We start from the raw sequence: 22,661 nt of genomic DNA on the forward strand, positions 1-22,661 counted from the left end.
AACAAACTAGTCACATAGCCTTATAATTTGATTAACACAGCTTTGTTGATCTCCTTTCTAGGTTACTTTTCTAGGATAATTAATTAGGTCTGTATATACAAGAAAGAGAACATTTAAGGTGAAGACTCCAGAATCTTGCACTCCGTGATTAGGGTCAATTTATCTAAATGACGCAAGATATATTGAATTTTCTTTTTGTTTATAAAATAGACTTAATGGATCGAGAAGAAGAAGAGTGAAGGAAGCTTGGAAAAAAATATATCGGTTAAATCTTTACCGTAAACAGTTAGTCAGTAACACATCCATGATATATATACATTTTAGTCTCATTGAGTCACACACTTAATTTATGCTTCTATTCATGTGTGGCCGTGTGGGATATATATTATATACACTAATACACATATCATAACAGGAAAGACATATCGAGTGGTAACAAAAAAAAAAAAAAAAAGAGCAGAAGATGGTCGGTTTTGTTTAGTGTTTAAGTGAAGAATACTTCTTCTCAAGAAGAAACTACGTTGACTTTTTTCTTCATCATTATGCATTTTCTCCCATCTTTTGCCCTACCACTCCACTCTCACCCTACTGTATTATTACAGATCAGTTTGTGTGTGTAACGTACGCTTGTCCTTCCAACTATTAAAAACAAAAAAATTACAAGAAAATAAAAAAAATAAATGAAGTTGATATTGAGCACTTGCGTTTGTGTATTATATATGCAAATATAATTAATGATTGGTGGTCAAGGTCAACTATATAACAGTCACAATTGGTGTTTTAACTATATGATAAACATTTGGCTTCGATCTTTCATTCTTTCTCCACCATCCTAATCACTCTATTGCTAACGTTACATATTTTTGAACAGTTTATAGACGGTGAAATAACAAAATATATTTTGGATGAATTAAATTTTCCAAGATGGAGTGTGAATATGTATTTGCTATTTGGTATGGTTATCCCCTATATATTAATAGAGAAACACATTTGAGAAAAAACTGATGTGTGGAGAGCTCTATGCCATCTATATATACATTTTTAGCAAATAAATCTTGAAACTGCAATATATTTACAATCATACCATTAGCATTAATTATTAATTTATTTTTATTTAATTAATTAGTATTAAGTTTTGATTTTTGGAAACAAGATTTTCTATGCTAATAAAATTTCCAAAACAATAGGAATCACTTCCTTTAACATTAAGTATTAAGTTTATAACTAATTTAATTAATATTAAGTTTCCAATTTTACAAAACAGTATTTTATCCATACAGATATTTCCTAAACAATCGGCCTAATCAATAAACGACAATGTTTTTAAAACTCTTGAGGTAAATAATATAAATACACAAATATTTTTTAAGAAAATAAAAATACCAATCAAAGTCTAAATATACTCTACACAAATTTCTTAAAACATAAATGAATCATTAATTTGCGGGGTCGAATTCAATCTGAACTTAATTTTACTTCTAATTGTTTTTTTTTGGACGATTGATTATATATTGATTCTTAACATTTGGATTTTCTAGAAACAACTCTGCACTTAACTTTCATTTTTTTCTCCCACTTGAGTGAATAAAAGCCTTGTATCGTGCACAGTCCCAACAACTCGATCAACCGGGGAAGGAAGAAACTTTATATAATAATAAACCTCTTAAAAAATTGGTGGACTAGTTAATTTTATTTATTATAATGTTAAAAGTTTGAAAAACTTTATACTATATGAGATGGATAATGCAAGAAACGGAAACGAGATTCATGCCATTTGAAAAAAAACTTATTTTATAGTACAATTTTTATTAAGACGAGAATAAACTAACTACGAACGAGAATTAAGGCCAATCAAAATCCATATTTCAAGTGTTTTCAAACTCATATAGAAGCAAAAATATATATGGGAAAAGCAAAAAGAAAATCTATAGGAAACTCAAAATTCACAGATGATAATAAAATTATTTGATAAGAGAACTTCTAAAATATTTCATAAAATTTCAAAAAGAATTTGTTCCATTCCCATTCCATTATTTTTGGTAATGAGAGTGAATCTTGGCTGAGATCTACACACACTCTTGGTTTTCAGATCGTTTTGGCTTACTTTATATAGATTCTGTTTTATTTAAGAAACACGTCTCGAATATAAAATTTCATGTCATACCGGAAGCACAATGCATAATAACGAGGATTTTGTAATAGGAATAACACAAAAAGGGACGGTACATGACTTTTACCCATATTTCTAGCTTTAGCCTTTAGAGATACAGCGTAATGAAGGGGACGAATGTGGTCGGTGTGAGGTTGTAATGGTAATGGCCAGCATTGACCCTTTTGATTTCTTTTGGCTCCTCTCATTTATAAAGCTTTTTCGTTTTGTAGTGGTGTAATGTGATCAACCATGGTTATAGCTAAATTACTAATTTTGTTTGTCAAAACCCTATTATGGCTCCTATTAAAATATTGAACCAGACATATGAGTTATCTTTAACGGATTTAAAAATTCAATTTCTTATAAATGTGACCTAAAAAAAAACTGTATATCCTTCCTATGTGACCCAAACTGGAAACTTTTCATTAATTGTTGTGGTTTAGTAATAGTTACGCGTCTTACGACAAACTAGGATAGTCACGAACTGATTGATAATCTGTACAAACGTTTAGGTGAAAGGTAGCTTCGATGCAAGAGTCCCTTTTTCACAAAATCTTTTCAACTTTTTTTTTTGCGTCGGTTAGATTAAGTTAGCTAGCCCTAATTAACGGATGCAATACTCTTCGGTCTTCAACTCACATATTTCACTTTTGTTATAAACAACTAGTTATCCTTGACGATTAAGCTAAAAAGGAAATCTACAATGTCGCGTTGGTCAAATATTCTTGGATAAGTCGGTGGTTTAATTCCAACACAAAGAAAGAGAGACATATTTATATACTATATACTACTATAAAACACCAATGAATTAAACAATTGTAAAGAAAGGTATGGCGTTGACAAACCAAAAATAGAAAAAAAAAATGATGGGAATCTGTCCCTATTTGGTTTAACATCTCCTATATATAAAGATAGTTTTTTATTTTATTTCTTACGTGTTAATACCACAACAATTATTAAAATTTGTATAAAGACAACATTTTTTTTTTTTGAAAAAAAGTTACATCTATGTGTCATAATATCCTGTACTAAATTAAGTATATTGTGGAAGTTAGTGGGTGCTAAAGTATTGAGACAAGTTTGGTATGTTTTGGCAATTATCAAAATTTATCAACGTTTTGAAAATGATATCTACGTAATTTTAGAAAACACCAAAAGTTTGAGAAAAGATGGTTTAAGCATTAGTTGGCCTTGTTGTTCAAAAAAAAAAAAAAAAAAAGCATTAGTTGGCCTATTTTTTATTAGTATATATGAGAATGTATAACATTATTCTGGTTCAGTTTTTTTTAATTTTATTTTTATTTTATGCACGTGTTCGATTATAATTTTATATGATTATTTGTGGATGAGATTTTGCTTCTACAGTACTCTCAAATGTTAGGATTAAGCCATGCATGTCTTAGTGTGTAGAATCAAGTTCATCACGCGCATTCATCAGCAAATTATGTGGCCATCCAAAAAATCTTATTGTCTTGCAATTCATCTTTGAACCTGTTGATACGTCTAATTAATCTTCTAATAATAATTTCGTATTCTACTTACTGATCTTTAGTATTGAATTTACGATTCTCACTAACGCAATTAATGTCCCAAACATAATTTCGTATTCAAATTTGAAGGTTGTCTCCAAGACTTACCTCTTGGTTAAGTTTTTTTGCAAGTTGATTTAGCCATTTAGGGGTTGAGAGGACTTCAAAACACGCTTAATTCTCTTCTACAAAGATCTTGGTCATTAAAACATGATGATCTCACATAGGTTTTTTTTTTTCTTTTTTTCTTTTTTTCTTTTTTTTGAGTTTCGTTTACGATTTTATCATCAAAGCATGATGAATATCTCACATTAATACTCACATGTATGAAAGAAGACAACGAACCCAATTAAGCTTGATGGTGGAAGTTTCTAAGAAATCTTCTCATCAAACTCATTAAAGGGCTTAATTAAGAGAGAAAGAACTTAAGAAATGAATTCAAGATATACAAGGGTCAAGGAGTGAACTTTAGTCAGAGACTTTGGGATCATCTAGAAAAGCTTCATGTGATGGAAACAACATCAGAGTTTTTGATTAAGGATGATTCCATAGTATCCTTAATGGGCCTTAGTATCCTAGATGAGCCTGAAATAAGCCCAATTTGATAAATTGAGATCTTGGAAGTGAGCCCCATGGATGAGCTGTAAATAGAAATGCAAGGCTGTGGCTGTGTTGTGGGATGAATGATGACGCGAGGTGGGGGAAGGAATGTTGTTGTTTGTTGTTTAGGCTTTTGCTTTTTTTGAAGTCTAACTAAAGGCGTGGGGAGACAGCTCTGTCTCTTTCCCCTTTTTTCTCTTTACTACTACTACTCTCTTTATCTCTCTTCCTTCCATTTCAATTATGCACCTTTGCTTCCTATATTTGGAGGAAATGATGCAAAGTTCTACTGACAATTTTAATATAAACCATAGTTTATATAAGATTGGTTTAGTCTTAAACCTGTTTTAGAGTATTGGATGAAGATAATTTAAAGTTCTACTAAACACCTTTTGTTATTGTTGTTGTAAGATCTAATAAATTGTTCTAATTCTTTATCAAGTTTGGGTGAAAAGTATGTAAATAACAGCAAAGAATTGTATAAAATTGAAAATAGAATATGGGAATTTATGAAACATGAATAGACCTTTTTCAATCCTTCATATGCATTAAAATACTATGATCATATAGAGTGGGTAGATATAAATTAAAATTCTCCGCAAAATTATCAATGAAACTCTGAAATATTTCATGATCTTAAATATATGATCCAATTATCTTTAGTCATGGATTTTTAATAGAATTAAAATTCAACTACAGACCATTATTCAATTAATAATTCTAAATCATGCTTTACAATATGACATTATTGGATATGATATTTGTAATTCATGCTTAATAAAACTTAAAAATTGGTGTTAATAAAGTAGGATTTCAAATACTTCATTAAATTCTGTTGTTATTCAAACTAAAAGAGTTTTGAAATTTTTGTATATGGAGTCACTGAAAATTTTCAGAGTTTCATGAGTAAAACTATTAAAATCATCCAAGTTATACCACATAAATTTTGAAATCTAAACAAATGAATATTTAAAAATGATTAAATAACCCATCTTAAATCATGCTCTTAGAAGTATATGCGTAGATGATTTTACTTTTTTATATACCAAAATTACACAACTTGTGTGCAATTGTAATATGTGTTCTTGTAAAAATAATATTGATATAAGATCATTTTATTATAAAAGTTACTAAAACATAATTTCAACTGGTAATTAGAGGGATATATGGACTAAAAAAGAAAGAAAAAAAAATTTGAAACAAATAAAATTAGAGGAATAATGTTTATGTTTATTTTATCTCTGACAATTATTTTAACTGCAACTAAAAAAAGAATACAACATCTATACTTGATAATTCTTTTAGTTTTCCACCTATAAAAAAAAAAAGCCAAAAATTAAAATAACAGCTCAAATATAGTTTTCCAACTGTAAAATACATACAGAGTGGATCCGACCAACAAGAAAAAAAAGTGTAAAAGCACAGTGACCGTACATAAAATAAAACAATGTTATTGATATTTGGGAAAAGTTAAGCTTAAATAATTGAATTGAGTGTGTCCCCCAAACTCTCTCTTTTTCCTGACTTTTCCTTGAATCCTCTTCCCTCCTTCTCTCTCTCTCTTCTCTCAACTACCGTTCTCTGCTTCTTCTTCTGTTCCCAAAGTCGGTAACTTTATTTCGCGGGTTCGTTCGTTGAGTTTGTAGCAACATGACAATGGAAGACACGACATTTACCAAGGTGTTCGTTGGAGGACTAGCTTGGGAAACACACAAAATCTCTCTCAGGAACTACTTTGAACAGTTTGGGGACATTGTTGAAGCTGTTGTTATCACTGATAAATCTAGTGGCAGATCTAAAGGCTACGGCTTTGTAAGTGTCTTCATCAAGTTTGTTTCTTTTTCAAGTTTCGAGATTTGTTGTTATAGCTTCATCAAGCTCACGGGTTCTGTTTTTTTTGTTTACTTTTAAAGGTGACTTTTTGTGATCCGGAAGCAGCTCAGAAAGCTTGTGTAGATCCAGCTCCTGTTATTGATGGGAGAAGAGCTAATTGTAATCTTGCTGCTTTTGGTGTTCAGAGATCCAAACCTTCTTCTCCTGTTCATGGTACTTTTTAGGTTTCTTTACCTAATTTTGATAACCCTTTATGTAATTCCATGGATCTTACCATTATCTAAGCTGGAATTTTATGTCATGTATCACATATTAGTAGCAAGTTAGATACTTTACCTAACTTTATTGTTTGAGGGATAGCTTCATCTTGATTCCTAAGTTGATTTATCAAACTGGTAAAGCCATTTTCTTGCTTAGTACTTTAGTAGTTTCTATGATTCTGCTGCAGACTAGTTAGATTAAACCTATGTGTCTGTTTTATATTGCTTTACATAAATATGCGTTGGAAACCTAACTTCCTGGTTAAAATATGTTGTGTTTTGTTATTTTCTGAAAGCAAATGTTTGAGATGACATTCTCATGGTGTTGTATTTTAGTAGGACATGCAGGAGGAAGAGGCGCTATAAAGGTGACTAGCCCTTTCAAGACACACTTTGGAGCAGCGGCTACTGCTATGCCTTCGCCACTTCCATTCTCTCACTACACACTGCCTTACACTAATCCTTTTGGGTACTCCACGTTAAATCTCTTACTTCTTTCCCAAACTCATTAAATAGACTGCTAAATCCTCTGTTTGGTCTCATCAAAATTTCTTAGGTTCTCTTCATACACAATGGACTACAATTACCCCACGGTATGTATATTGTGCTTGTCTCAATCTAGTTATCACATAAATATGAGAGTCTCTTCCTATTCTACTTTTTATCTCTTATCTCTTATAGCTTATTGGATTCTTGTTTTTGTAACAGAGCTACTACAATGTGTATGGAGGAGCAACTGCTCAGCATCCAATGTATGGAAGCGGACCAATGACTGGTGTAGCAGCAGCAGCAGCAGGGTTTTACCCATATCTCCAATTTGCTGAAGGAAATGGACCAGTCACTGGTTATGCTCCTCTCCACTACCCCAACCACATGTTTCACTATTCTGCTCTTGCCTCCTCTACGGGTGGAAACTATCCACACCACAATGGTTCACCAGTGTCTCTTGCACCTTCACCAGTCATACCATCAGGTGTGTGTGTAATTATTTGTTTTTGATGTTCATACAAAACCTGGAAAAACCAGAGGTACTGATGTTCTTCAGCAGTGTGCTTTGCAGTTCCACAGGCTTGACCATGAAGGGTCACGTTTCAACTCTGATTCCATTGATGCTATGTAGAGGCCAGTTCATTTTAAATCCTTAAGGCAATCTCTGTTTACTACTTTTCATCCACATGCCTCTGAAGTCCCACAAGACCTGTGGCCTAACCATGGTTGCCCTTTTCCCCTTTATGCTTCTAACCCATTAGCCAAAGAGCCCATAATTTGGAGTTTGGGCGACTTTGCAAGTTCTAGTTAAGTCTCACATAGGGGTTTTAACTTGGACCATTGTCATACGCATTAGTTACTCATCTTTTCATTTTATTCATTGCATTACGTGCTTCTGAACGAAGGTTTCGTTTAAGATAGCCTGTTCGAGCTTGAGAAGTAAAGAGTTACCATATGTCTTGCACAGTGCCTCAGAAAGGCAAAGCAGTTTTGTAGAAAAACATAAAAAGCTTAGGATTGGCTGATCAACATGAAAGGAAATAAGGATTTACCAGGAAAAGGTACAATGTAACCACCTGGAAGTGTTTGAAGTAGTGTGTGCAAAGGGTGTTCCCACTACTTTTACGCTAAATCCATTTTAATGTGCAGTCTTAGGATTATTAGATCTAGGACCATGTAGTTACAAAGTCTTATCGTAGATAGCTAGAACATAAATTTCTCTGACATCAAGAAAGGCTAAAGGAAACAGCCTCACAAACTTCCTTTTGAGGATAAAAGGAAGTAGTTGGTGTTTGCTAACCCATGTATATTCTCAGTGGCTAAGCATTGGAGTTATAGCCACACTTAGATTAAGATCATTTTTAAGATTCAAGATATAGTTTGCTCATCATTTCAACCAACCCCACATATGGATTGTGGGGGGTCCTTGCATTTACATGTTTTGCCTCTTGGGAGATATTTTGGTTCCCTTTAGGTTCTTCTCTTTTAACGTCAACCAAACCAGTTGATCAACCATGGTTAGGATTTCAGGTGAGAGGTAGTTATCACCTCCTTATATCTCTCTTTTACTCTTTCCTCTGTTTATTCAAGAACAAAAAAAAAACCCTCTCTAGACTCTTTTATGTGTGTTTGTTATCTTGTAAGCTTGTGTTTCTGATTCTATGTAAGAAAACAAAACCTTTCATTTTCCATCCACGGTGGTTTGGAAAATGAAATTGTGATTGCAATATTTTACTTCTATCTGATATAAACCCTCTCTCAGTTGTGACAATGCCTCCTTACTATATGTATCCCTAACATTCATTTACTTGGCTTACTATTTAATCAAACTTATACACAAGAAGATGGCTCAATCACTCGGCAACAAACTAATATTTATGAACAATCATATGAACAACATAAGCATCATATCATACACAAAACCAAGGTAGGAACTTGAGACCTATACCTAATATACAATCAACAATACTACAATTGTAGGAGAGAAAAAGGCATGTGAAAGAATAAATAGAACATAAAGTCACATACTGAAACTAGAGCTTGAATCTGAAAGACGATTTTGCGGAAGAGGAGAAGCGTGTTAATGATCAAGAACGTGTACACTCAATGCCATTACAAATAGCCAACCAAACACCAAGTAGCGTCAAGCAAATAGCTGCATCAATGGCAAGAACAATCTGCACTTGACGCCGCCACTTCCTCTCAATGCTCTCAGATCGTCCCCTTCTTGGAACATATGTAGTTGCTGCAGATGAAGAATCAGAACGTTCTGTAACGTTTCCTCTATCATTTGATTTCCGGTGTTCCTCTATCTCAATGCCTCTCTCTGAGTTCACATGATCTCTCTCTTTCTTCTTCTCTTGCTTATTGGATCTTCCCAAAAGCGGAGCTTTCGTTGAATTAGCTGCGTCGCTTTGTTCAGCACCATCAATGGAAGGTGAGGATATTGGAAGACAAGTGAGATCAGTCTCCAACGAAGCTATGAGTCTTCGGACAAGCTGGTCTTGAACATTGCTAAAACTCATACTCCCAGAGAAGCTACCTCTCGAATTCTTCTTATTAGCTTTCTTTAACTCACCCTTTAGATTCTCAAGAAAGTCAAGAACGCTAGATCTCCTGAAAACATCATCAACAATGGCGAAATAAACGAACCCATCTTCCATCAAGAACCCAAAAGTCCTCTTACTCATCGTTTCGAAGTACCACTTGTGAAAAGGCGGAGTCTTTTCTAAGCATAACGCAGCGAGACTGTCGTTGTTGCGGTGGTCTCCGGCATTGTTGTAAGCGTATAGAATCTGATTGTCTTTTGAGACACAACAGTAGTGAACTGTGTTTTTGATTGAACCCATGTCGGGACTTGCGATTAGGTGCAGACGATGAGCAAGAGAACAGCGAGATGAAGTCAATTCTCTGGTTTGGGTCTAGGGTTCTGGGATTGTTGAAAAGGAACCCCTCAGTTTAAGTCTTTAGGATCCTTATCTTTGCTAAGAAACAACGAAAGGAATCTTGAAAAGGACCAAAGAGAAGATGGAATGTTTGGGAAAGAGAAAGCATTAAATTTAAAGCAGAGAGAGAGAGAGAGGACAACAATTCAAGCTCTCACCCAACCCTTTCTTTGACTCTGCTTTATCTTTTCTCTTTCCTATGTATATTTACCTTATCCTCTGTTTTCCTTGACTTTGAAACAGACTATGAAATCGCTAATACAGGTAGTTAAGTTCATCAAACCCTTTTGGAACCAGTATTGAAGCAGACCATACTACGCTTTTGCGCGCGAGCAAACGCAAAGGTTAATGGGACAAGTTTCTCTTGAGTAATTTTGGTAATTTTCCAAAGTTTCAGGTTCGAACACAAACATTTACTACACATTTTGCCTTCTAAAGTGTTTGTTTCTTCCATGGATCAGATCAATCTCTCATTTTCACTCCTAGTAAATGTACTAATGTTACAAGTTACAAATGCAAGTACACAGCAAACTTTACAAAAGTGGTTAATCTTAACCAGGTCTACAACTACAACAAGCATTCGATGTCCCGATGCTGTTCTGTTCATCCTCTTGCATTTCCTTCAAGCCCTCCTCCGCATCTCGATCACACTGAGTCGGATCAGACTGTTGCTCTTGGCCATCGTTTAGGTGGTTTACTGGCTCGGATTCGGGTTGACTCCACACTTGTCTGTGGTTTACTGGCTCGGATTCTGGTTGACTCGACACAACTCTCTGGTTTACTGGCTGAGATGCTGGTTGACTCAACACTTCTTCATCAGGGCTCACAAGACTCGGACCAGAATCTTCTTCGGTTTGACGGGGTTGGCTGGGGAGAAGAGCGAGACGGCAAAGGGGGCAAGTGGTATGCGATGTGAGCCAAAGATCAATGCAATCCATGTGAAAAGTGTGTTTACATACTGGAATCTGTTGAAGCTTGTCATCTGCTTGATACTCCCCAAGGCAAACAGAACATCTGTAAATCAAAAAGGTCTAATCAGTTTATTATTCTTCATTCTAGTTTTACAGTTTGTCTCTCAGTTTCAGGGTAATAAGCACAATTTATTTAAACTCCCAAGTTTTGCCTCTACCAGGAAAACTAAAATCTTTCAAACTATCTTTAGATCTTGAGATATCACATTGTCTAGAAACTATACCCACCACAACCCAAACTTCTACAATTATCTGATCATGTAAGCAACTACTGTAACATTTCAACCTCCATTCAATTCAAGTAACATTGTGACTATCAATTGGACCTGACCCCAAAAGATAGTAAGTACCTTTCAAAACAAAGGCAGACCAAAAATTTCACAAAACTAGAACCTCTCATCTTTGTTTACTTCCCCAATTAAAAAACAAAGGTTTAATCCATTATTAACCTAACTATTTTGAAGTTTCTACAACTACCCTTATTCCTTAATTTTCCTTAAAGCCTAAGAAAATTTCACTCATGGTTCATGAATTTATGAAAAAAGGACTAAATCACAGAAGGGAAAAGAAAGAATCTGGAGAACTCACTGTGAATCCATAACGGTGAAGCTCTCTTTAAAGACGACAATGGGAAGCATCTCTCTAAGCTCTTTACTCAATCCTAATTCAGCCTGCTCACGTTACAAAACACACCAATCATTACAAAACTAAATCATAAAAGAACAGATCTTCATCTTCACAAGAAGAAACTCAATAAGAGAGATGAACAAAAGCAGAGATTAGTTAAGAGTACCGTACCGTGGAGAGAGCGGTTCCTGGGATAAAAGTAGTTCGCATTCCGAGAGAAGACAAATCGGAGCTACCACGACGAAGGTAGATCAAGTAGAACAAGAAGAGAATAATAAATGTGAAGCAGATTGGTACAGAAAAGATGAATGCTTGATAAAGTTTAAGCTCCGGCGAGTTCGTACCGGCTGATGATGAACTGTAGTTTTCCGGGTTTGAGTTGCTGTAAGACATCACCACACCACAGACCCAGTTCACCAAAATACACAAACAAAGACTTAAATCCCAAAAAGTCACTTCCTTTGAATGAAGAAGAAGCGAGAGAGATCGTCAGATCGGGACTTATATTCAAAAAAAAAAAAAAAAAAAAGAGACAATAATGGTAATAATGTGTATATGTAATGTATGTGTGAGAGAGAAAGAGAGATGTGGCAGAGGTTTCAGGTGAAGCATTCAGCTTTCGAGTATAGGGCAACTGTCTGTTTCCTTCTTCATTTATGACTATTTTTCTAAGGGGAAAATTAGATATAGAAAAAAAGTTTGGGGCATTCATTAATAATGAACATTTTCATGATTATGAAATGTTAGATAACTTTCCCCGTAGATTCTGGCCGAACAAGCAAAAACAAGAGGAGGGAAAACGTTACACACTTTACACCGATCATAATCGACAAATCCTTCGTTTTTGGGATTTAGCCAGAGCCATCACCAACTTGTCAACTTCAGGTTCTTGATTGTACTGCTTTGTAAACCAAGTGAAGAAGACACGTACGAAAATGCCTTTTTTTTTTCTCTGGATTCATAAATTTTATTTGGAAAATTATAGTCATTAAAACTTATCCATAAACAAGAACAAGGACTTTGATATGGCATGTTACCTATACAGTTGTAATAGTGTAATAGTCTCTCACATGGACTTGGCTAATTCAAAGGCATCTTTGCTTATCTATAAAAGATTCATCTGCCTTCTCAATCTATTTGCTTATGTATAATAAGGGATTCATCTGCCTTCTCAATATTATATTCATACATGAACATGACTTATCTTACTATATTTCCCACACTTACATTCTCCCCCTTAAGAAGGCCTATACTATTTCAGTTATAGTTCCAAACACTGTAATTTACAGAGAGGCTTATTGTTACAGATAACTCAAACTCCGAACCTCAACATCGGCATAGCAGAACAGTAGGTCATAGAATCTCCAACGTTCCGCTTTTGTAGAAATCAAGAACAGTTTGAATTAGGCGATCCTTTCTTTTGTTGGTGTCTTTGTGGTTGGACCATCAGAGCTGAATTTGCGGACAAGGACTTTGAAACACGGCAGAAACACGATGTATAGTGCAATGATTACAAATGGAGCCGCTATGAGCCACCCTAGTAGCTGCAAAAATAAGTTCTATGTTTAAGCAGGTTATATGACAACTCGGAAGTCGGAACCAACTTGCCATAGAAATACATACCTATGAGGGAAAGCAGTATTTTATCTTTAGATTTGGTAACACTAACAAATGACAACATGGTGAGTAAAAATCCCACTTGTGAAGCTATAGGATTGTCAAAGATCTATGCAGGAAATGCGATGAGCAGTTTTGCATCATATTACCAAAAATCTATACCACCAAGCTAATATAGAAGAAGTTTACCGCATTGCCAATGCTTAAGAAAACATCTCGGGAAGCTTGGCCTGTCAACACCTTCTTTAGAGCATCAGACGTTAAAGGAAAATGAGGTCCACCGATTATTTTTTCGCCAAGCCGTAAGAAAGGCACCACAAGACTTCAATGTGAAACACATAGCCAAAAACAAAACTACACATAAGTACTCAATTCGATACTAGAAGATCAATAAAACACTCTGTTTCGTGTTCTCTCTATATTGGTCCAAAAGCCGTAACTTTGAAGGAAGCTTAAGTGGGTTACCTTAGTTCTATTGGAGTAGCAATGAAATTAGCCAACATCACAGTTGGAGCATGACAAAGAGATCCAAGCGAGGCAATAGCCAGGCCACATAACAACACCGTAACACCTATCAAAACACAAATATCCCTCTTGAGTGAAATACATTTAGAGATCACAAACACTAAAATGTTCGATGAACAACTATTCGAAAAACGAAAGTGGCACGAGAACGAACCACAGATTGGAAATACTCCCATGGTAATCCCCAATGCTGCAGAGAAAGCCAGCTGCTTTGGCTCAGCACCTCTAAAGGGTACACAAATAAAAAAAAAATTTGGTTCACTTACACAACACATAAATATGGCAAAAACATCGAGTCTTTACAAGCTACATGGTTGCACATAACTGTTGGATTTGGTCTCTAGTAGTACAAATAAAAAAGCAACAATCAAGAAGTAAGCACAACAAGTCATCTACTTGATTCCACAAAAAATAGGAAATGGTATCAAACTAAACAACAACGACTAGCAAGTAAACAACTTTATAACACAGAGAGAAGGGTTCATCAAAACAAAATATGAAGAGAGACACAGAGTAGTAAAGAACCTTCGCAAGATCTGGACAAGTGGTTCACTGATCTTCTTATCGAACCAAACTTTCAAACTAAATTTCGAATTCGCCATCACGATTCTTCAGCAAATTCGATAAAATTTTTAGCAAGTTAACAAATTTAGAAACGAAGAACACCACTTCTACTAAGTTATTGAATCAACAAACAACACTTGAAACCTGAAAAAGTAAGAACAGAAGAAGTCTCGAAATGGGGGTTTCTCTTATCTCTCTACCGCTCCACGGAACCCGAATCGGGTTCGGTTAAACGGGTCAAAACAACCATAATGGGCTTTCGTCGTGTTTTAAATTTAGGCTTACTAAAGTCCAAATCACTAAACCCCGGGTCGACCCGATTGTTAGTTCCATCATTCTAGAATCTAGATGCTTCCCTATTTTCGTTCCCCCGCTAGTTTCAATTTTTTTTTTTCGCCATATTCGAATTTTCTCTGAAGGTGAAGAGCTCGCATAAAGCTTTTTTTTTCTCTGAAGGTGAAGAGCTCGAATTTTCTCTGATCTGATTCAACATTTTCTGAAACTCTCATTTGAATCGTGTTTGATTGATTAGGTTAGAATTTGAAATCGGAGAAGTGAAGAAGAAGAAGAAGAAGAGATGGAGGAGTATCTACAGTATATGAAGACTCTCCGGTCTCAAATGACTGGTAAAAATCTTCATTTCCGCCTCTGATATTTTTTTAGATTTTAGCTGAGATTTCATCCGACGATTCGTTTCCATGGATTCGATTGAGGTTAGATGTGGAGGATCATGCGGCGAAGGTCTCCGTCGAGGAACAGATGCAGGTTACCACAATCAGTACCCTGGAGAAAGATCTCGCTCATGGTTAGCTTCTCTCTTTCTCTCTCTCTCTCTCTCGCAACGCTTTCGGATTTCAGAAATTTCCGTTGATATGGACGAACAATAGTTATCGTACGGCAGATGCTATATTAGGTCATGATGGTCTTCGTTTAGATTTGTGCTAATTCGGTTTTGAAATCCATAGATTGCGAGCGTGTGCTTCACCATTGATGTGGTTTGCTGTGTGTTTGCTTAGATTTGGGATTTTGTTATGTGAATGTTGATTTGGCTGTTTTGTGATAAACTTTTGAGTATCAGAGTAGCAATCCTTTGTTCATGTTGGTTTAATTCTGGATCTGCACTTTGTAAACAGTTTTATTATGCACTTTTTTTGGATGAATTGTTATGTGATTTTTTTTCCTAATTTTTGTGTCACCTTTTGAAGCATTGTCTGAGACGAAGAGACTAAAAGAAGAGACGGATCAGAAGACGAGGGCGAAAGGAGAAATATGCTCTCACATACTTGAAAAGCAGAGAAAGATTTCGTCTATGGAATCTGATTCAACAAATCTTGCACAGGTAAGTTAAAACTCTTATGGAAGCCATGAATACGCCTTGTAGTAGCAGAATGATGGAATCATATATATATATATACGTCTAGTTATGCTTTAGTTTGTTACACTGTTATCTGCTACAAAGTTTGGTTCATTTTGGGTACTGCTTATACTGAGTGAACTGTTATCCGGTTTTGTAGAGTTTGGTTCTTATTCTACAAGAACGAGACAGTATATCTGCCAAACTTGTATCGAAACGGTAATTTACAGAACATCTGGCTAGAACTGGTTTGTGGTTATGGAATGACCTGAAGACTGTCAGGTTCATTGTTTCTAATTGCAGTTCTAACTATGTGAAGACAGCAGAAGAAGCTAGAAACAAACTAGAGGAGCAAAAGGTTTGCTATTTGCATCTTCTTCATGTGATATCATTCACTGTTTACAAACACAGTAATCTTTCTGTTTTCGCATTTTGGCCAGGGATGGTTTATCTCCCATATGAGTAATAAAACTGGTCAACATGGGCAGGTTCGTTCTTTTATGAATCCTGTAATGCTTAGTAAAAGACACTTTCAGTACTTGCATAGTAACTGATGCTAGGATTTCTTATCACTTTCTTGTCGATCCTTGGTACTTTAGAAAAACGAAACAAGGAATAACCTGATGGAACTATCAGAATCTGCTAGAGCAAAGCTTGATCAGGCAAAGCAGATGAGATCCAACCTTACTAAGGAAAATTCGAAGGTATATACATTAGATCGCCTTTTTTACTATTGGTCGTTTTGGTTCTGGCACTTTGTATTTTTGATGTGTCCTGTTTATAAACTTAGTTACTTTTGCCCTTCCAGTATTTTGAGTACACTCTGCGTCTCTTTGAGCACTTTTATGAATGATATAATTTTCATTTCAGATCAAGCTATCAGTTGAGCATGTGAAGCACAAGATTAATGAGTTTAAGGTTACCTTTGGAATCTTTGCTAGCATTGTGATGTTGCATAAGTTCAGTCATGTAAGATTTCTTTCCTCACCTGATACTATTTTTGTAATTTCTGAACGATGCAGCCAGAGTTAATGTCGGTGGATATGAAGGTTCTAGAAGAGGAATACACAGCTCTCTTGTCAGATGAGTCTGGAGAGGCAGAGTATCTGAGTTCGCTGCAGAGTCAGGCTAAGAAACTGAAGGTGATTAGGGTGACATTGATTTATATAGGCTTGATTTGATTACTGACTATATGATTATGACCACCTCCTCTTGGTGCAGGGAATTTCTTACATTGCTAAATGTGGTTGTGGAGAAGAATACAGTGTTGGTCTAGATTAGGCCAGAGTTATTATATAAATGCACTTTCACCATTCAAGCATCTGTCGAACTAGTATCTGAATATGTGAACAAAGCAAGAACCACAAGTAGCTTTATGTGCTAGTTCTTTCGAATATGTGCTTCTGCAGGATGGGTTAATTGTTTAGTTTGTAGAGAGATCCAACTAGCATGCTGTCTTGTTGCAGTATTGTAATGTCTTTCAGTTTCAGGCTCTCCATATGCATGAGATCTTAAGCTTTTTAAGACATAATAAATGAGATGTTGAGCGTGTGTTATTATGATTCAAACCAGATGTGTAAAGTTGTGGTCATGGTCTATCTAATCATCGAGATACCGGATTAAACCAAAACAAAACCAGACCAATATCAGAATTAGTGTGACAAATACGTAAAAACCAGATCGAAAGGAAATTCAAATGGCAATTTGTGAAAAAAAAGCAACAATGGATTCCGCTAATTCGATGGACTTATAAAATCACGGTAGTGCATATAATTTTTATTATTATTTATATTTTATGTTGTATTTGTTTGTTAAATACTGGATGTTTTATAAATAGAGGAATAACTAAATTTTTCGGTTGTTTGTACGGCTAAATATTTATATTAATTTTTTAACCTGCAATACATTTCATGACCATTTATTTGTTATATTTAGTTTATTTTGTTTAGTGTTTGAGATTATATTTTAATTTTTAATTATTATAACAAAAAATAAGGGATCTAAATACATAATAAATAATTTATAAGCTATAATTAAGTCAAATTGTTCCTAATGATTTAATTATTTTACATAATCTTATTTAAATCAACTTGATTGTGTTTTTTGTTTGAATTCCCTACCATATATGTCGGCTTTGAATTGAATCTCTCTGTTTGAATGAGACTAAGTTTTTTTTTTTTTGGAATATTGTTTCTAATGTCTTAGTTAGATTTACTTTACGAAATGGATGATACGAATAGAGGAAAGGTTGATGGTAAATCCTTAGCTGGCATCTTCATCAACGATGATGAGAATGAGGTAATAACTACACAAAGTCACATGTTTTGATGATTGGTGTTTTAATGCTTGTTGAATGTGATTGTGTGTGTGTGTTTGATTCAAATGTGCAGACAAGGAAGCAGAGATTCAAGCTCGAAACTAAATCCATAGCCTGTGGTTTTGGCGAGAAAATGCAATTTTACGGTTTCGGCGAGAAACACAATTTTTACGGTTTTGGTAGGAAACACACAATTTTACGGTTTTTGGCGAGAAAACATAATTTTACGGTTTTTCCGGGAAATACGATTTTGGCAGGAAACACATAAATTTACGGTTTTGGCGGAAAACACACAATTTTACGGGTTTGGCGAAAAAACACAATTTACGGTTTTGGGTGGAAAACATGGATTCTCTGATTTTATGGTTGAAAACGTAATTTCGTAATTTTTCGCCAAATTCATGTTTTGATAAAAGAAACAAAAAAAAAAAGAATTTAAATTTTATAAGTGAAAAAAAAATTATGGGCTGTCCATGGTCATGACCATTTGGAAATGGTTTTAGTGAGCATGGACTTTTTGGACCATGTCCATTTGGGACTGTCCAACTTCCACCATACAAAAAATGTCCAAACGGACTCGCCCACATGGTCCAAGGACGGACCATTTGACAGCTCTATCAGATATGCTCAAATTTATCCAAGAGCCACTCTCTCAAATTAAGAGAACACTTTAGTACTTAAGGGTCGAATTCCACAGAGACTCAAGATCATACAATAGAATTAATAATCTTTTAATTATGCTAAACAGAATAAATTGTATTAAAATAAACAGCAAAATAAATAAATAAAAGTTTTATAAATTCAAGAGATTAAAACACTAGGCCTAGGGAAATTTTCAGGAAATAATAAAATATTAAATCAATCAATTAAATAGGATTCAATCAATTAAAAACTGTTTTCGAACTCTAAACTCAATTGTAAAATAAATCAGTTCTCACTGTAAATATTATCTTAGTTTAAAACCCGAAAATCCAAATCTCTTTGTAAACTTCAAGTTAAAAACCAGCTTTGAAAACAAGTTTAGTTTGTTCACAAAATTAATAAATCAAATCTCTTTGTAAAAAGTAATTTTGCTTATCAAAAGTTTTATTAAGAAAATCAATTATATTCTCATATCAATATATTTTCCTAGGTTATTAATTCTAGGTGATCAATCAAGAATTAATATGAAGAACAACCAAAGATGAAGAACAAGAAGAGAATGAATCCTATGAAATCCATTACCATGTTAAAAAGCCCACCAAGAGAGCTTCTGGCAAGACAATGGGTCTTCGTGCTATTGGACCATTTTTGAGGCCAAATTTTTCCGTTTGAAAGCTTTTCGTGTGAAACGATGCCTGTGGGGACATCTCGGTATATCATGCGCTTTCCATATATACCGCCACCCATAAAGCCTCGAAGAATCCATGTCCGTCTAAACACTTCTAATCCATCTCTAACTCTTATAATTAGTCAAATGAATTGGATTGTGGCACATTTAATTATTCTCTCCAAAATCTCTCTAAAAATCTCTCAGGGTTTGCCACAATAAAACTTAGGTCTAAACAATGACCTAAACATCATATATATAGTGTAAAATAGATCGATGCACTACACCAATTTTGCTCTCTGAATGCGTTTCCTCGGCTTAACTTCTCTACATGCTCCAAAGTACTCCAAAATCTACAAATAAGTCCAAGACGTACCTAAACCTGCAAAGACTAAATAAAACTCTAAAAACACCAAAAAGACTATAAATAGGATTTATATTATGGCTAAAAACACTTAAAAACCATGGTATATCACTATCCAAAGCTCGATACAGATTCCATCGCTGGTCTTTTTGGTGATGATGAGAACGAGTTCGATACTACTGTGTCCACAGATTCGCCTCAGTTCCCTCCAGTACCGCCACAGTCCTCTTTTCTCGAGTTTTCTGGAACTGAGCTTCTTCCTTCCACCCAGCCTCCGACCAGGATGACGCCTCTGCTGCAGTCCTCTTTCTTTGGCTGCAAATGGATGCACAAAATTGAACAAAATTGAAAAAATATTTTGAACAAAATTGGGTTGAATAATATTCAACTCATTCATCTCCAAAATAGTGGTTGAACAAGTTGAAGATTTTTGCTGTAGGATTAGTTTATTTTTTCAACTTTTTTGGTTGAACGGGCTGAATAATTTTTTCCAACCTCTTCAACCTTTACAATGCAAATGGTGAAAATTGGTTGAATAATTTTTTTCAACCTGTTCAATCTTTTCAACCGTGCAACCATTTGCAGCCTTTGAGTTGTCAGGAGCTGAGCTTTTTCCTACCACACCGAGCTCAAGCATAACAAAAAAATGATGCCCTTAATCGTAATTAATTTTTTTTCTTAATCTCAACTAATTTTTTCTAAACTTAAAAAATGAAATTTCATTACAAAATTATACAAAGATTATATCCTACTATATTAATTGAGAAGTTCAAATATAAAACTAACCTTAAAATGTGTAAAAATTACATTCAATTGCCATTAGAAAAACTTAATTAAGATTAATTAATTAATTAAATAAATATAATTAATCAAAAAATAAAACGCTGACAGATCATAATAAAAAAATCTAGAAAAGTAAAAGAAATCTACTCAAATCAAAACTAATTTGTACTTGAAAAAAATAAATAGAAAATAAAAAATTAACTGCTAAGATTTTTTAAAAATACGGATAAATTTTTGCCATTGATTTAAATAATTATTAATTAAAAAAAACTATTTTCTCACTCTAATAATTATTAGTTAAAAAAAATATTTTTTTATAAAAATATAAACAAATCAGAATTTCAAAAACTAAGATTTTATATCCAAGTAGTCAACATAATTATTTTTAATAACTAGATTTTGAAGATTTTGTTAAAATTTCAAATTATGATTCTTCTATCATCTTTATTTTATTTTATTTACAAATTGTTTGGAATTTTCATATAATACTTATGATTAATAAAATGCAGATTTTTTTCTGTATATGTTGTGATTTGAATTTTTAAAAACAAATATATATTACTCGATCTATAAAAATAAAATGTGTGTTTTAATTTTCACATTGGCGGGTTGGTAAAACTAAATTTATATAGCTGATAAATTAATAAATTTTATTGGTTCATAATTATAATATTAAAATTACTACTTCATATTTCAGATAATAATATTGCAAATACAACAAACAAACAATATAAAACTGTAGTATACATCAAAAATAAAATACTACAATATTCTAAAATAATTAGTATTAAGAAAACATATATAGATTTACAGAATAATTTAAAATAAATATTATCTCAAACAAAATATTTTTTTTAAAACAATATAACAATAAAATTTATTATTTTATTATAATTTTTTTTTTTTAAATATTGACCCGTGCTTTAAGCACGGGATATTTCTTAGTAGAATGTAATCCACGAAACAACACATCATCAAATAGACAAATAGTTAGTGGAGACTCAATCTACGAAGATTATATAGAATGTAGTATATAGACTCAATCTACGAAGATTTTTGAATTACCTTTAAGTTTTAAATTGTAGCAAATTAAAATCTTTTAAGTATGAAGTGCCTGATAATCTGAAAATCCATCATATGCTACCTCTTTGACAATTTAAAGAAGATTTCTAAATCCTTTCTTATTATTTATGCAATTTAATCATGTTTTCTTCATCTATGATTTTTGTTTTCTCTTTTGCTATGTGTGAGTAGTTCTTCAATTGGGTTTTAGGGTTCCAATTAGGAGATTTAATGAATTGATGTTTTAGTTATTGTTTGGAGTTCTTAATCCTTAGGTTCTTTGATTCACATGATCTTAATGCTAAAATAGGACTGATCACCTTATTTTAGATTCTGGGTTTTTCTATGCATCAAAAGTGTTCGATAGAATGCATGAATGAGTGTGAATTGAGTAATGTATTTTTAGCCTGCAAAAGTTGATATTAGGACGCATTGTGAACTTAATGAACTTGATTGTAATGCGAATTTGGTTAGGAGGTTGCAAATGAAAGTTTAGCAAACTAATAGTCTAGTTTAGTTTTTAATGCCTTAAAAAGGGTTAGTCTATTTTTGTGTTTATGTTCTAGAAAGGTTCTTAATTATTGAATTCCAAATTTCATTTTCTCATTAGTCATTGATCTCTGAAATATCCTATGACCCGATGTTTTAAATCTTATAAGTTTAATCGTTTCATTTATTGCATTTTAATTTAGAATTTCTGAAACCAAATAAACAAACATTCGTCAGCTTTAGCTATTTACAAGTCTCACAAATCTTTAGTGTACCATTAGTCCTTGTGGATTTGACCCTGCATATACTGCCTCACGGCTAAGTGTATCGGGTAATTACTTGAGATTTGATCTATTTCCAAAAATAAAATCGTAGAATTTATATAGATTAGTTTTTTTTAGCCCTAACTTAAATAAAGAGCCAAAGGTTTCTGCAATCAATAGCCAACAATAACCAGATCATGTAAACCTGTACATAGAAACCCACCACTCTTTTTCGTGTCTTCCTTCGTTTCCTGCTCTTTCAATAAAGAAGAAACTGGTGTTGGTGGACTTGAAGAGAAAGAAGTGGCAGTCGAAGCTCCAACATATCAAGAGACAGGTTTTACGCCGAAGCTTAGCAAATTTTAGTAGAGTTTTTAGTTTTCTTAAGAGACAAGTAAGTAGCAAGAAAAACCCTAGTCGTAGCGAAACCACGCTTGCTGATGTTCAGATACCGGATGATGGAGACCGTATCGAAACGTTGGAAATCATTGATCGAATTAGGCCATCTAGCTGAGACACACTTCCGTCGCCGTCAGGAAATGTATGGAGCCGAAGAGTTTAAAATCACTTTTGATATGTCCAAATCGGGTGGCATCCAGATCTAAGTT

The 22,661-nt window shown here is 33.9% G+C and overlaps 5 protein-coding genes across 11 annotated transcripts; 2 read left to right on the forward strand and 3 right to left on the reverse strand.

Moving 5' to 3' along the window:
- The first annotated feature begins 5,632 nt into the window (after positions 1-5,632).
- LOC104777358 (uncharacterized) lies at positions 5,633-8,634 on the forward strand. Of its 4 annotated transcripts, none has more exons than XM_010501592.3 (6): positions 5,633-6,093; positions 6,195-6,327; positions 6,711-6,843; positions 6,931-6,967; positions 7,083-7,347; positions 7,423-8,634. In XM_010501592.3, the coding sequence occupies exons 1-6, from the start codon at positions 5,932-5,934 to the stop codon at positions 7,446-7,448; spliced, it is 756 nt and encodes a 251-aa protein (XP_010499894.2). In that variant the 5' UTR covers positions 5,633-5,931; the 3' UTR covers positions 7,449-8,634. The 4 variants fall into 4 exon arrangements, with proteins under 4 accessions (XP_010499894.2, XP_010499898.2, XP_010499895.2 ...); XM_010501596.3 differs by having other exon boundaries at positions 7,435-8,634; XM_010501593.3 differs by having other exon boundaries at positions 5,754-6,093; positions 6,714-6,843.
- Positions 8,635-8,708: 74 nt separating this feature from the next.
- LOC147923701 (phytolongin Phyl1.2-like) lies at positions 8,709-9,980 on the reverse strand. The gene has a single exon (XM_087496112.1). It carries the CDS (start codon positions 9,710-9,712, stop codon positions 8,951-8,953), a length of 762 nt encoding a protein of 253 aa, XP_087352238.1. The 5' UTR covers positions 9,713-9,980; the 3' UTR covers positions 8,709-8,950.
- Positions 9,981-10,231: 251 nt separating this feature from the next.
- Positions 10,232-12,306, reverse strand: LOC147923702 (RING-H2 finger protein ATL58-like). 2 transcript variants are annotated; one of them, XM_087496111.1, is made up of 4 exons: positions 11,751-12,306; positions 11,578-11,638; positions 11,368-11,450; positions 10,232-10,822 (listed from the first exon to the last, which is right to left on the reverse strand). In XM_087496111.1, the coding sequence occupies exons 1-4, from the start codon at positions 12,116-12,118 to the stop codon at positions 10,360-10,362; spliced, it is 975 nt and encodes a 324-aa protein (XP_087352237.1). In that variant the 5' UTR covers positions 12,119-12,306; the 3' UTR covers positions 10,232-10,359. The 2 variants fall into 2 exon arrangements, with proteins under 2 accessions (XP_087352237.1, XP_087352236.1); XM_087496110.1 differs by having other exon boundaries at positions 11,578-12,283.
- Positions 12,307-12,527: 221 nt separating this feature from the next.
- LOC104757710 (uncharacterized) lies at positions 12,528-14,356 on the reverse strand. 3 transcript variants are annotated; one of them, XM_087496115.1, is made up of 6 exons: positions 14,074-14,328; positions 13,703-13,773; positions 13,489-13,594; positions 13,213-13,345; positions 13,030-13,070; positions 12,528-12,950 (listed from the first exon to the last, which is right to left on the reverse strand). In XM_087496115.1, the coding sequence occupies exons 1-5, from the start codon at positions 14,148-14,150 to the stop codon at positions 13,056-13,058; spliced, it is 402 nt and encodes a 133-aa protein (XP_087352241.1). In that variant the 5' UTR covers positions 14,151-14,328; the 3' UTR covers positions 12,528-12,950; positions 13,030-13,055. The 3 variants fall into 3 exon arrangements, with proteins under 3 accessions (XP_087352241.1, XP_019094731.1, XP_010478776.1); XM_019239186.2 differs by having other exon boundaries at positions 13,030-13,132; XM_010480474.3 differs by lacking the exon at positions 13,030-13,070 and having other exon boundaries at positions 14,074-14,356.
- Positions 14,357-14,425: 69 nt separating this feature from the next.
- On the forward strand, positions 14,426-17,034 carry LOC104757711 (uncharacterized). Its single transcript, XM_019239184.2, has 11 exons — positions 14,426-14,568; positions 14,645-14,738; positions 14,831-14,917; positions 15,318-15,451; positions 15,627-15,685; positions 15,770-15,824; positions 15,907-15,954; positions 16,066-16,170; positions 16,337-16,384; positions 16,489-16,608; positions 16,688-17,034. Exons 2-11 carry the CDS (start codon positions 14,690-14,692, stop codon positions 16,745-16,747), a joined length of 765 nt encoding a protein of 254 aa, XP_019094729.2. The 5' UTR covers positions 14,426-14,568; positions 14,645-14,689; the 3' UTR covers positions 16,748-17,034.
- Positions 17,035-22,661: the final 5,627 nt, after the last annotated feature.

The sequence above is a fragment of the Camelina sativa genome, chromosome 17, assembly GCF_030686135.1.
Source record: "Camelina sativa cultivar CO46 ecotype springtype chromosome 17, ASM3068613v1".
Taxonomy (NCBI): domain Eukaryota; kingdom Viridiplantae; phylum Streptophyta; class Magnoliopsida; order Brassicales; family Brassicaceae; genus Camelina; species Camelina sativa.

Excerpts from the sequence above, each read along its gene's own strand:
- LOC104757710 (XM_019239186.2), bottom strand. The coding sequence starts at position 14,150 with ATGGCGAATTCGAAATTTAGTTTGAAAGTTTGGTTCGATAAGAAGATC. Across the intron at positions 13,595-13,702 it reads GGGAGTATTTCCAATCTGTG|GTGTTACGGTGTTGTTATGT; the intron begins GTTCGTTCTCGT and ends GTGTTTTGATAG. Across the intron at positions 13,133-13,212 it reads TCTTAAGCATTGGCAATGCG|ATCTTTGACAATCCTATAGC; the intron begins GTAAACTTCTTC and ends TTTCCTGCATAG.
- LOC147923701 (XM_087496112.1), bottom strand. The coding sequence starts at position 9,712 with ATGGGTTCAATCAAAAACACAGTTCACTACTGTTGTGTCTCAAAAGAC.
- LOC104777358 (XM_010501592.3), top strand. The coding sequence starts at position 5,932 with ATGACAATGGAAGACACGACATTTACCAAGGTGTTCGTTGGAGGACTA. Across the intron at positions 6,094-6,194 it reads GATCTAAAGGCTACGGCTTT|GTGACTTTTTGTGATCCGGA; the intron begins GTAAGTGTCTTC and ends TTACTTTTAAAG. Across the intron at positions 6,968-7,082 it reads TGGACTACAATTACCCCACG|AGCTACTACAATGTGTATGG; the intron begins GTATGTATATTG and ends TTTTTGTAACAG.
- LOC147923702 (XM_087496111.1), bottom strand. The coding sequence starts at position 12,118 with ATGAATGCCCCAAACTTTTTTTCTATATCTAATTTTCCCCTTAGAAAA. Across the intron at positions 11,639-11,750 it reads CTACAGTTCATCATCAGCCG|CTCCGATTTGTCTTCTCTCG; the intron begins GTACGAACTCGC and ends TCGTCGTGGTAG. Across the intron at positions 10,823-11,367 it reads TTCACCGTTATGGATTCACA|ATGTTCTGTTTGCCTTGGGG; the intron begins GTGAGTTCTCCA and ends TTTGATTTACAG.
- LOC104757711 (XM_019239184.2), top strand. The coding sequence starts at position 14,690 with ATGGAGGAGTATCTACAGTATATGAAGACTCTCCGGTCTCAAATGACT. Across the intron at positions 15,955-16,065 it reads AAACTGGTCAACATGGGCAG|AAAAACGAAACAAGGAATAA; the intron begins GTTCGTTCTTTT and ends TTGGTACTTTAG. Across the intron at positions 16,385-16,488 it reads ACAAGATTAATGAGTTTAAG|CCAGAGTTAATGTCGGTGGA; the intron begins GTTACCTTTGGA and ends TGAACGATGCAG.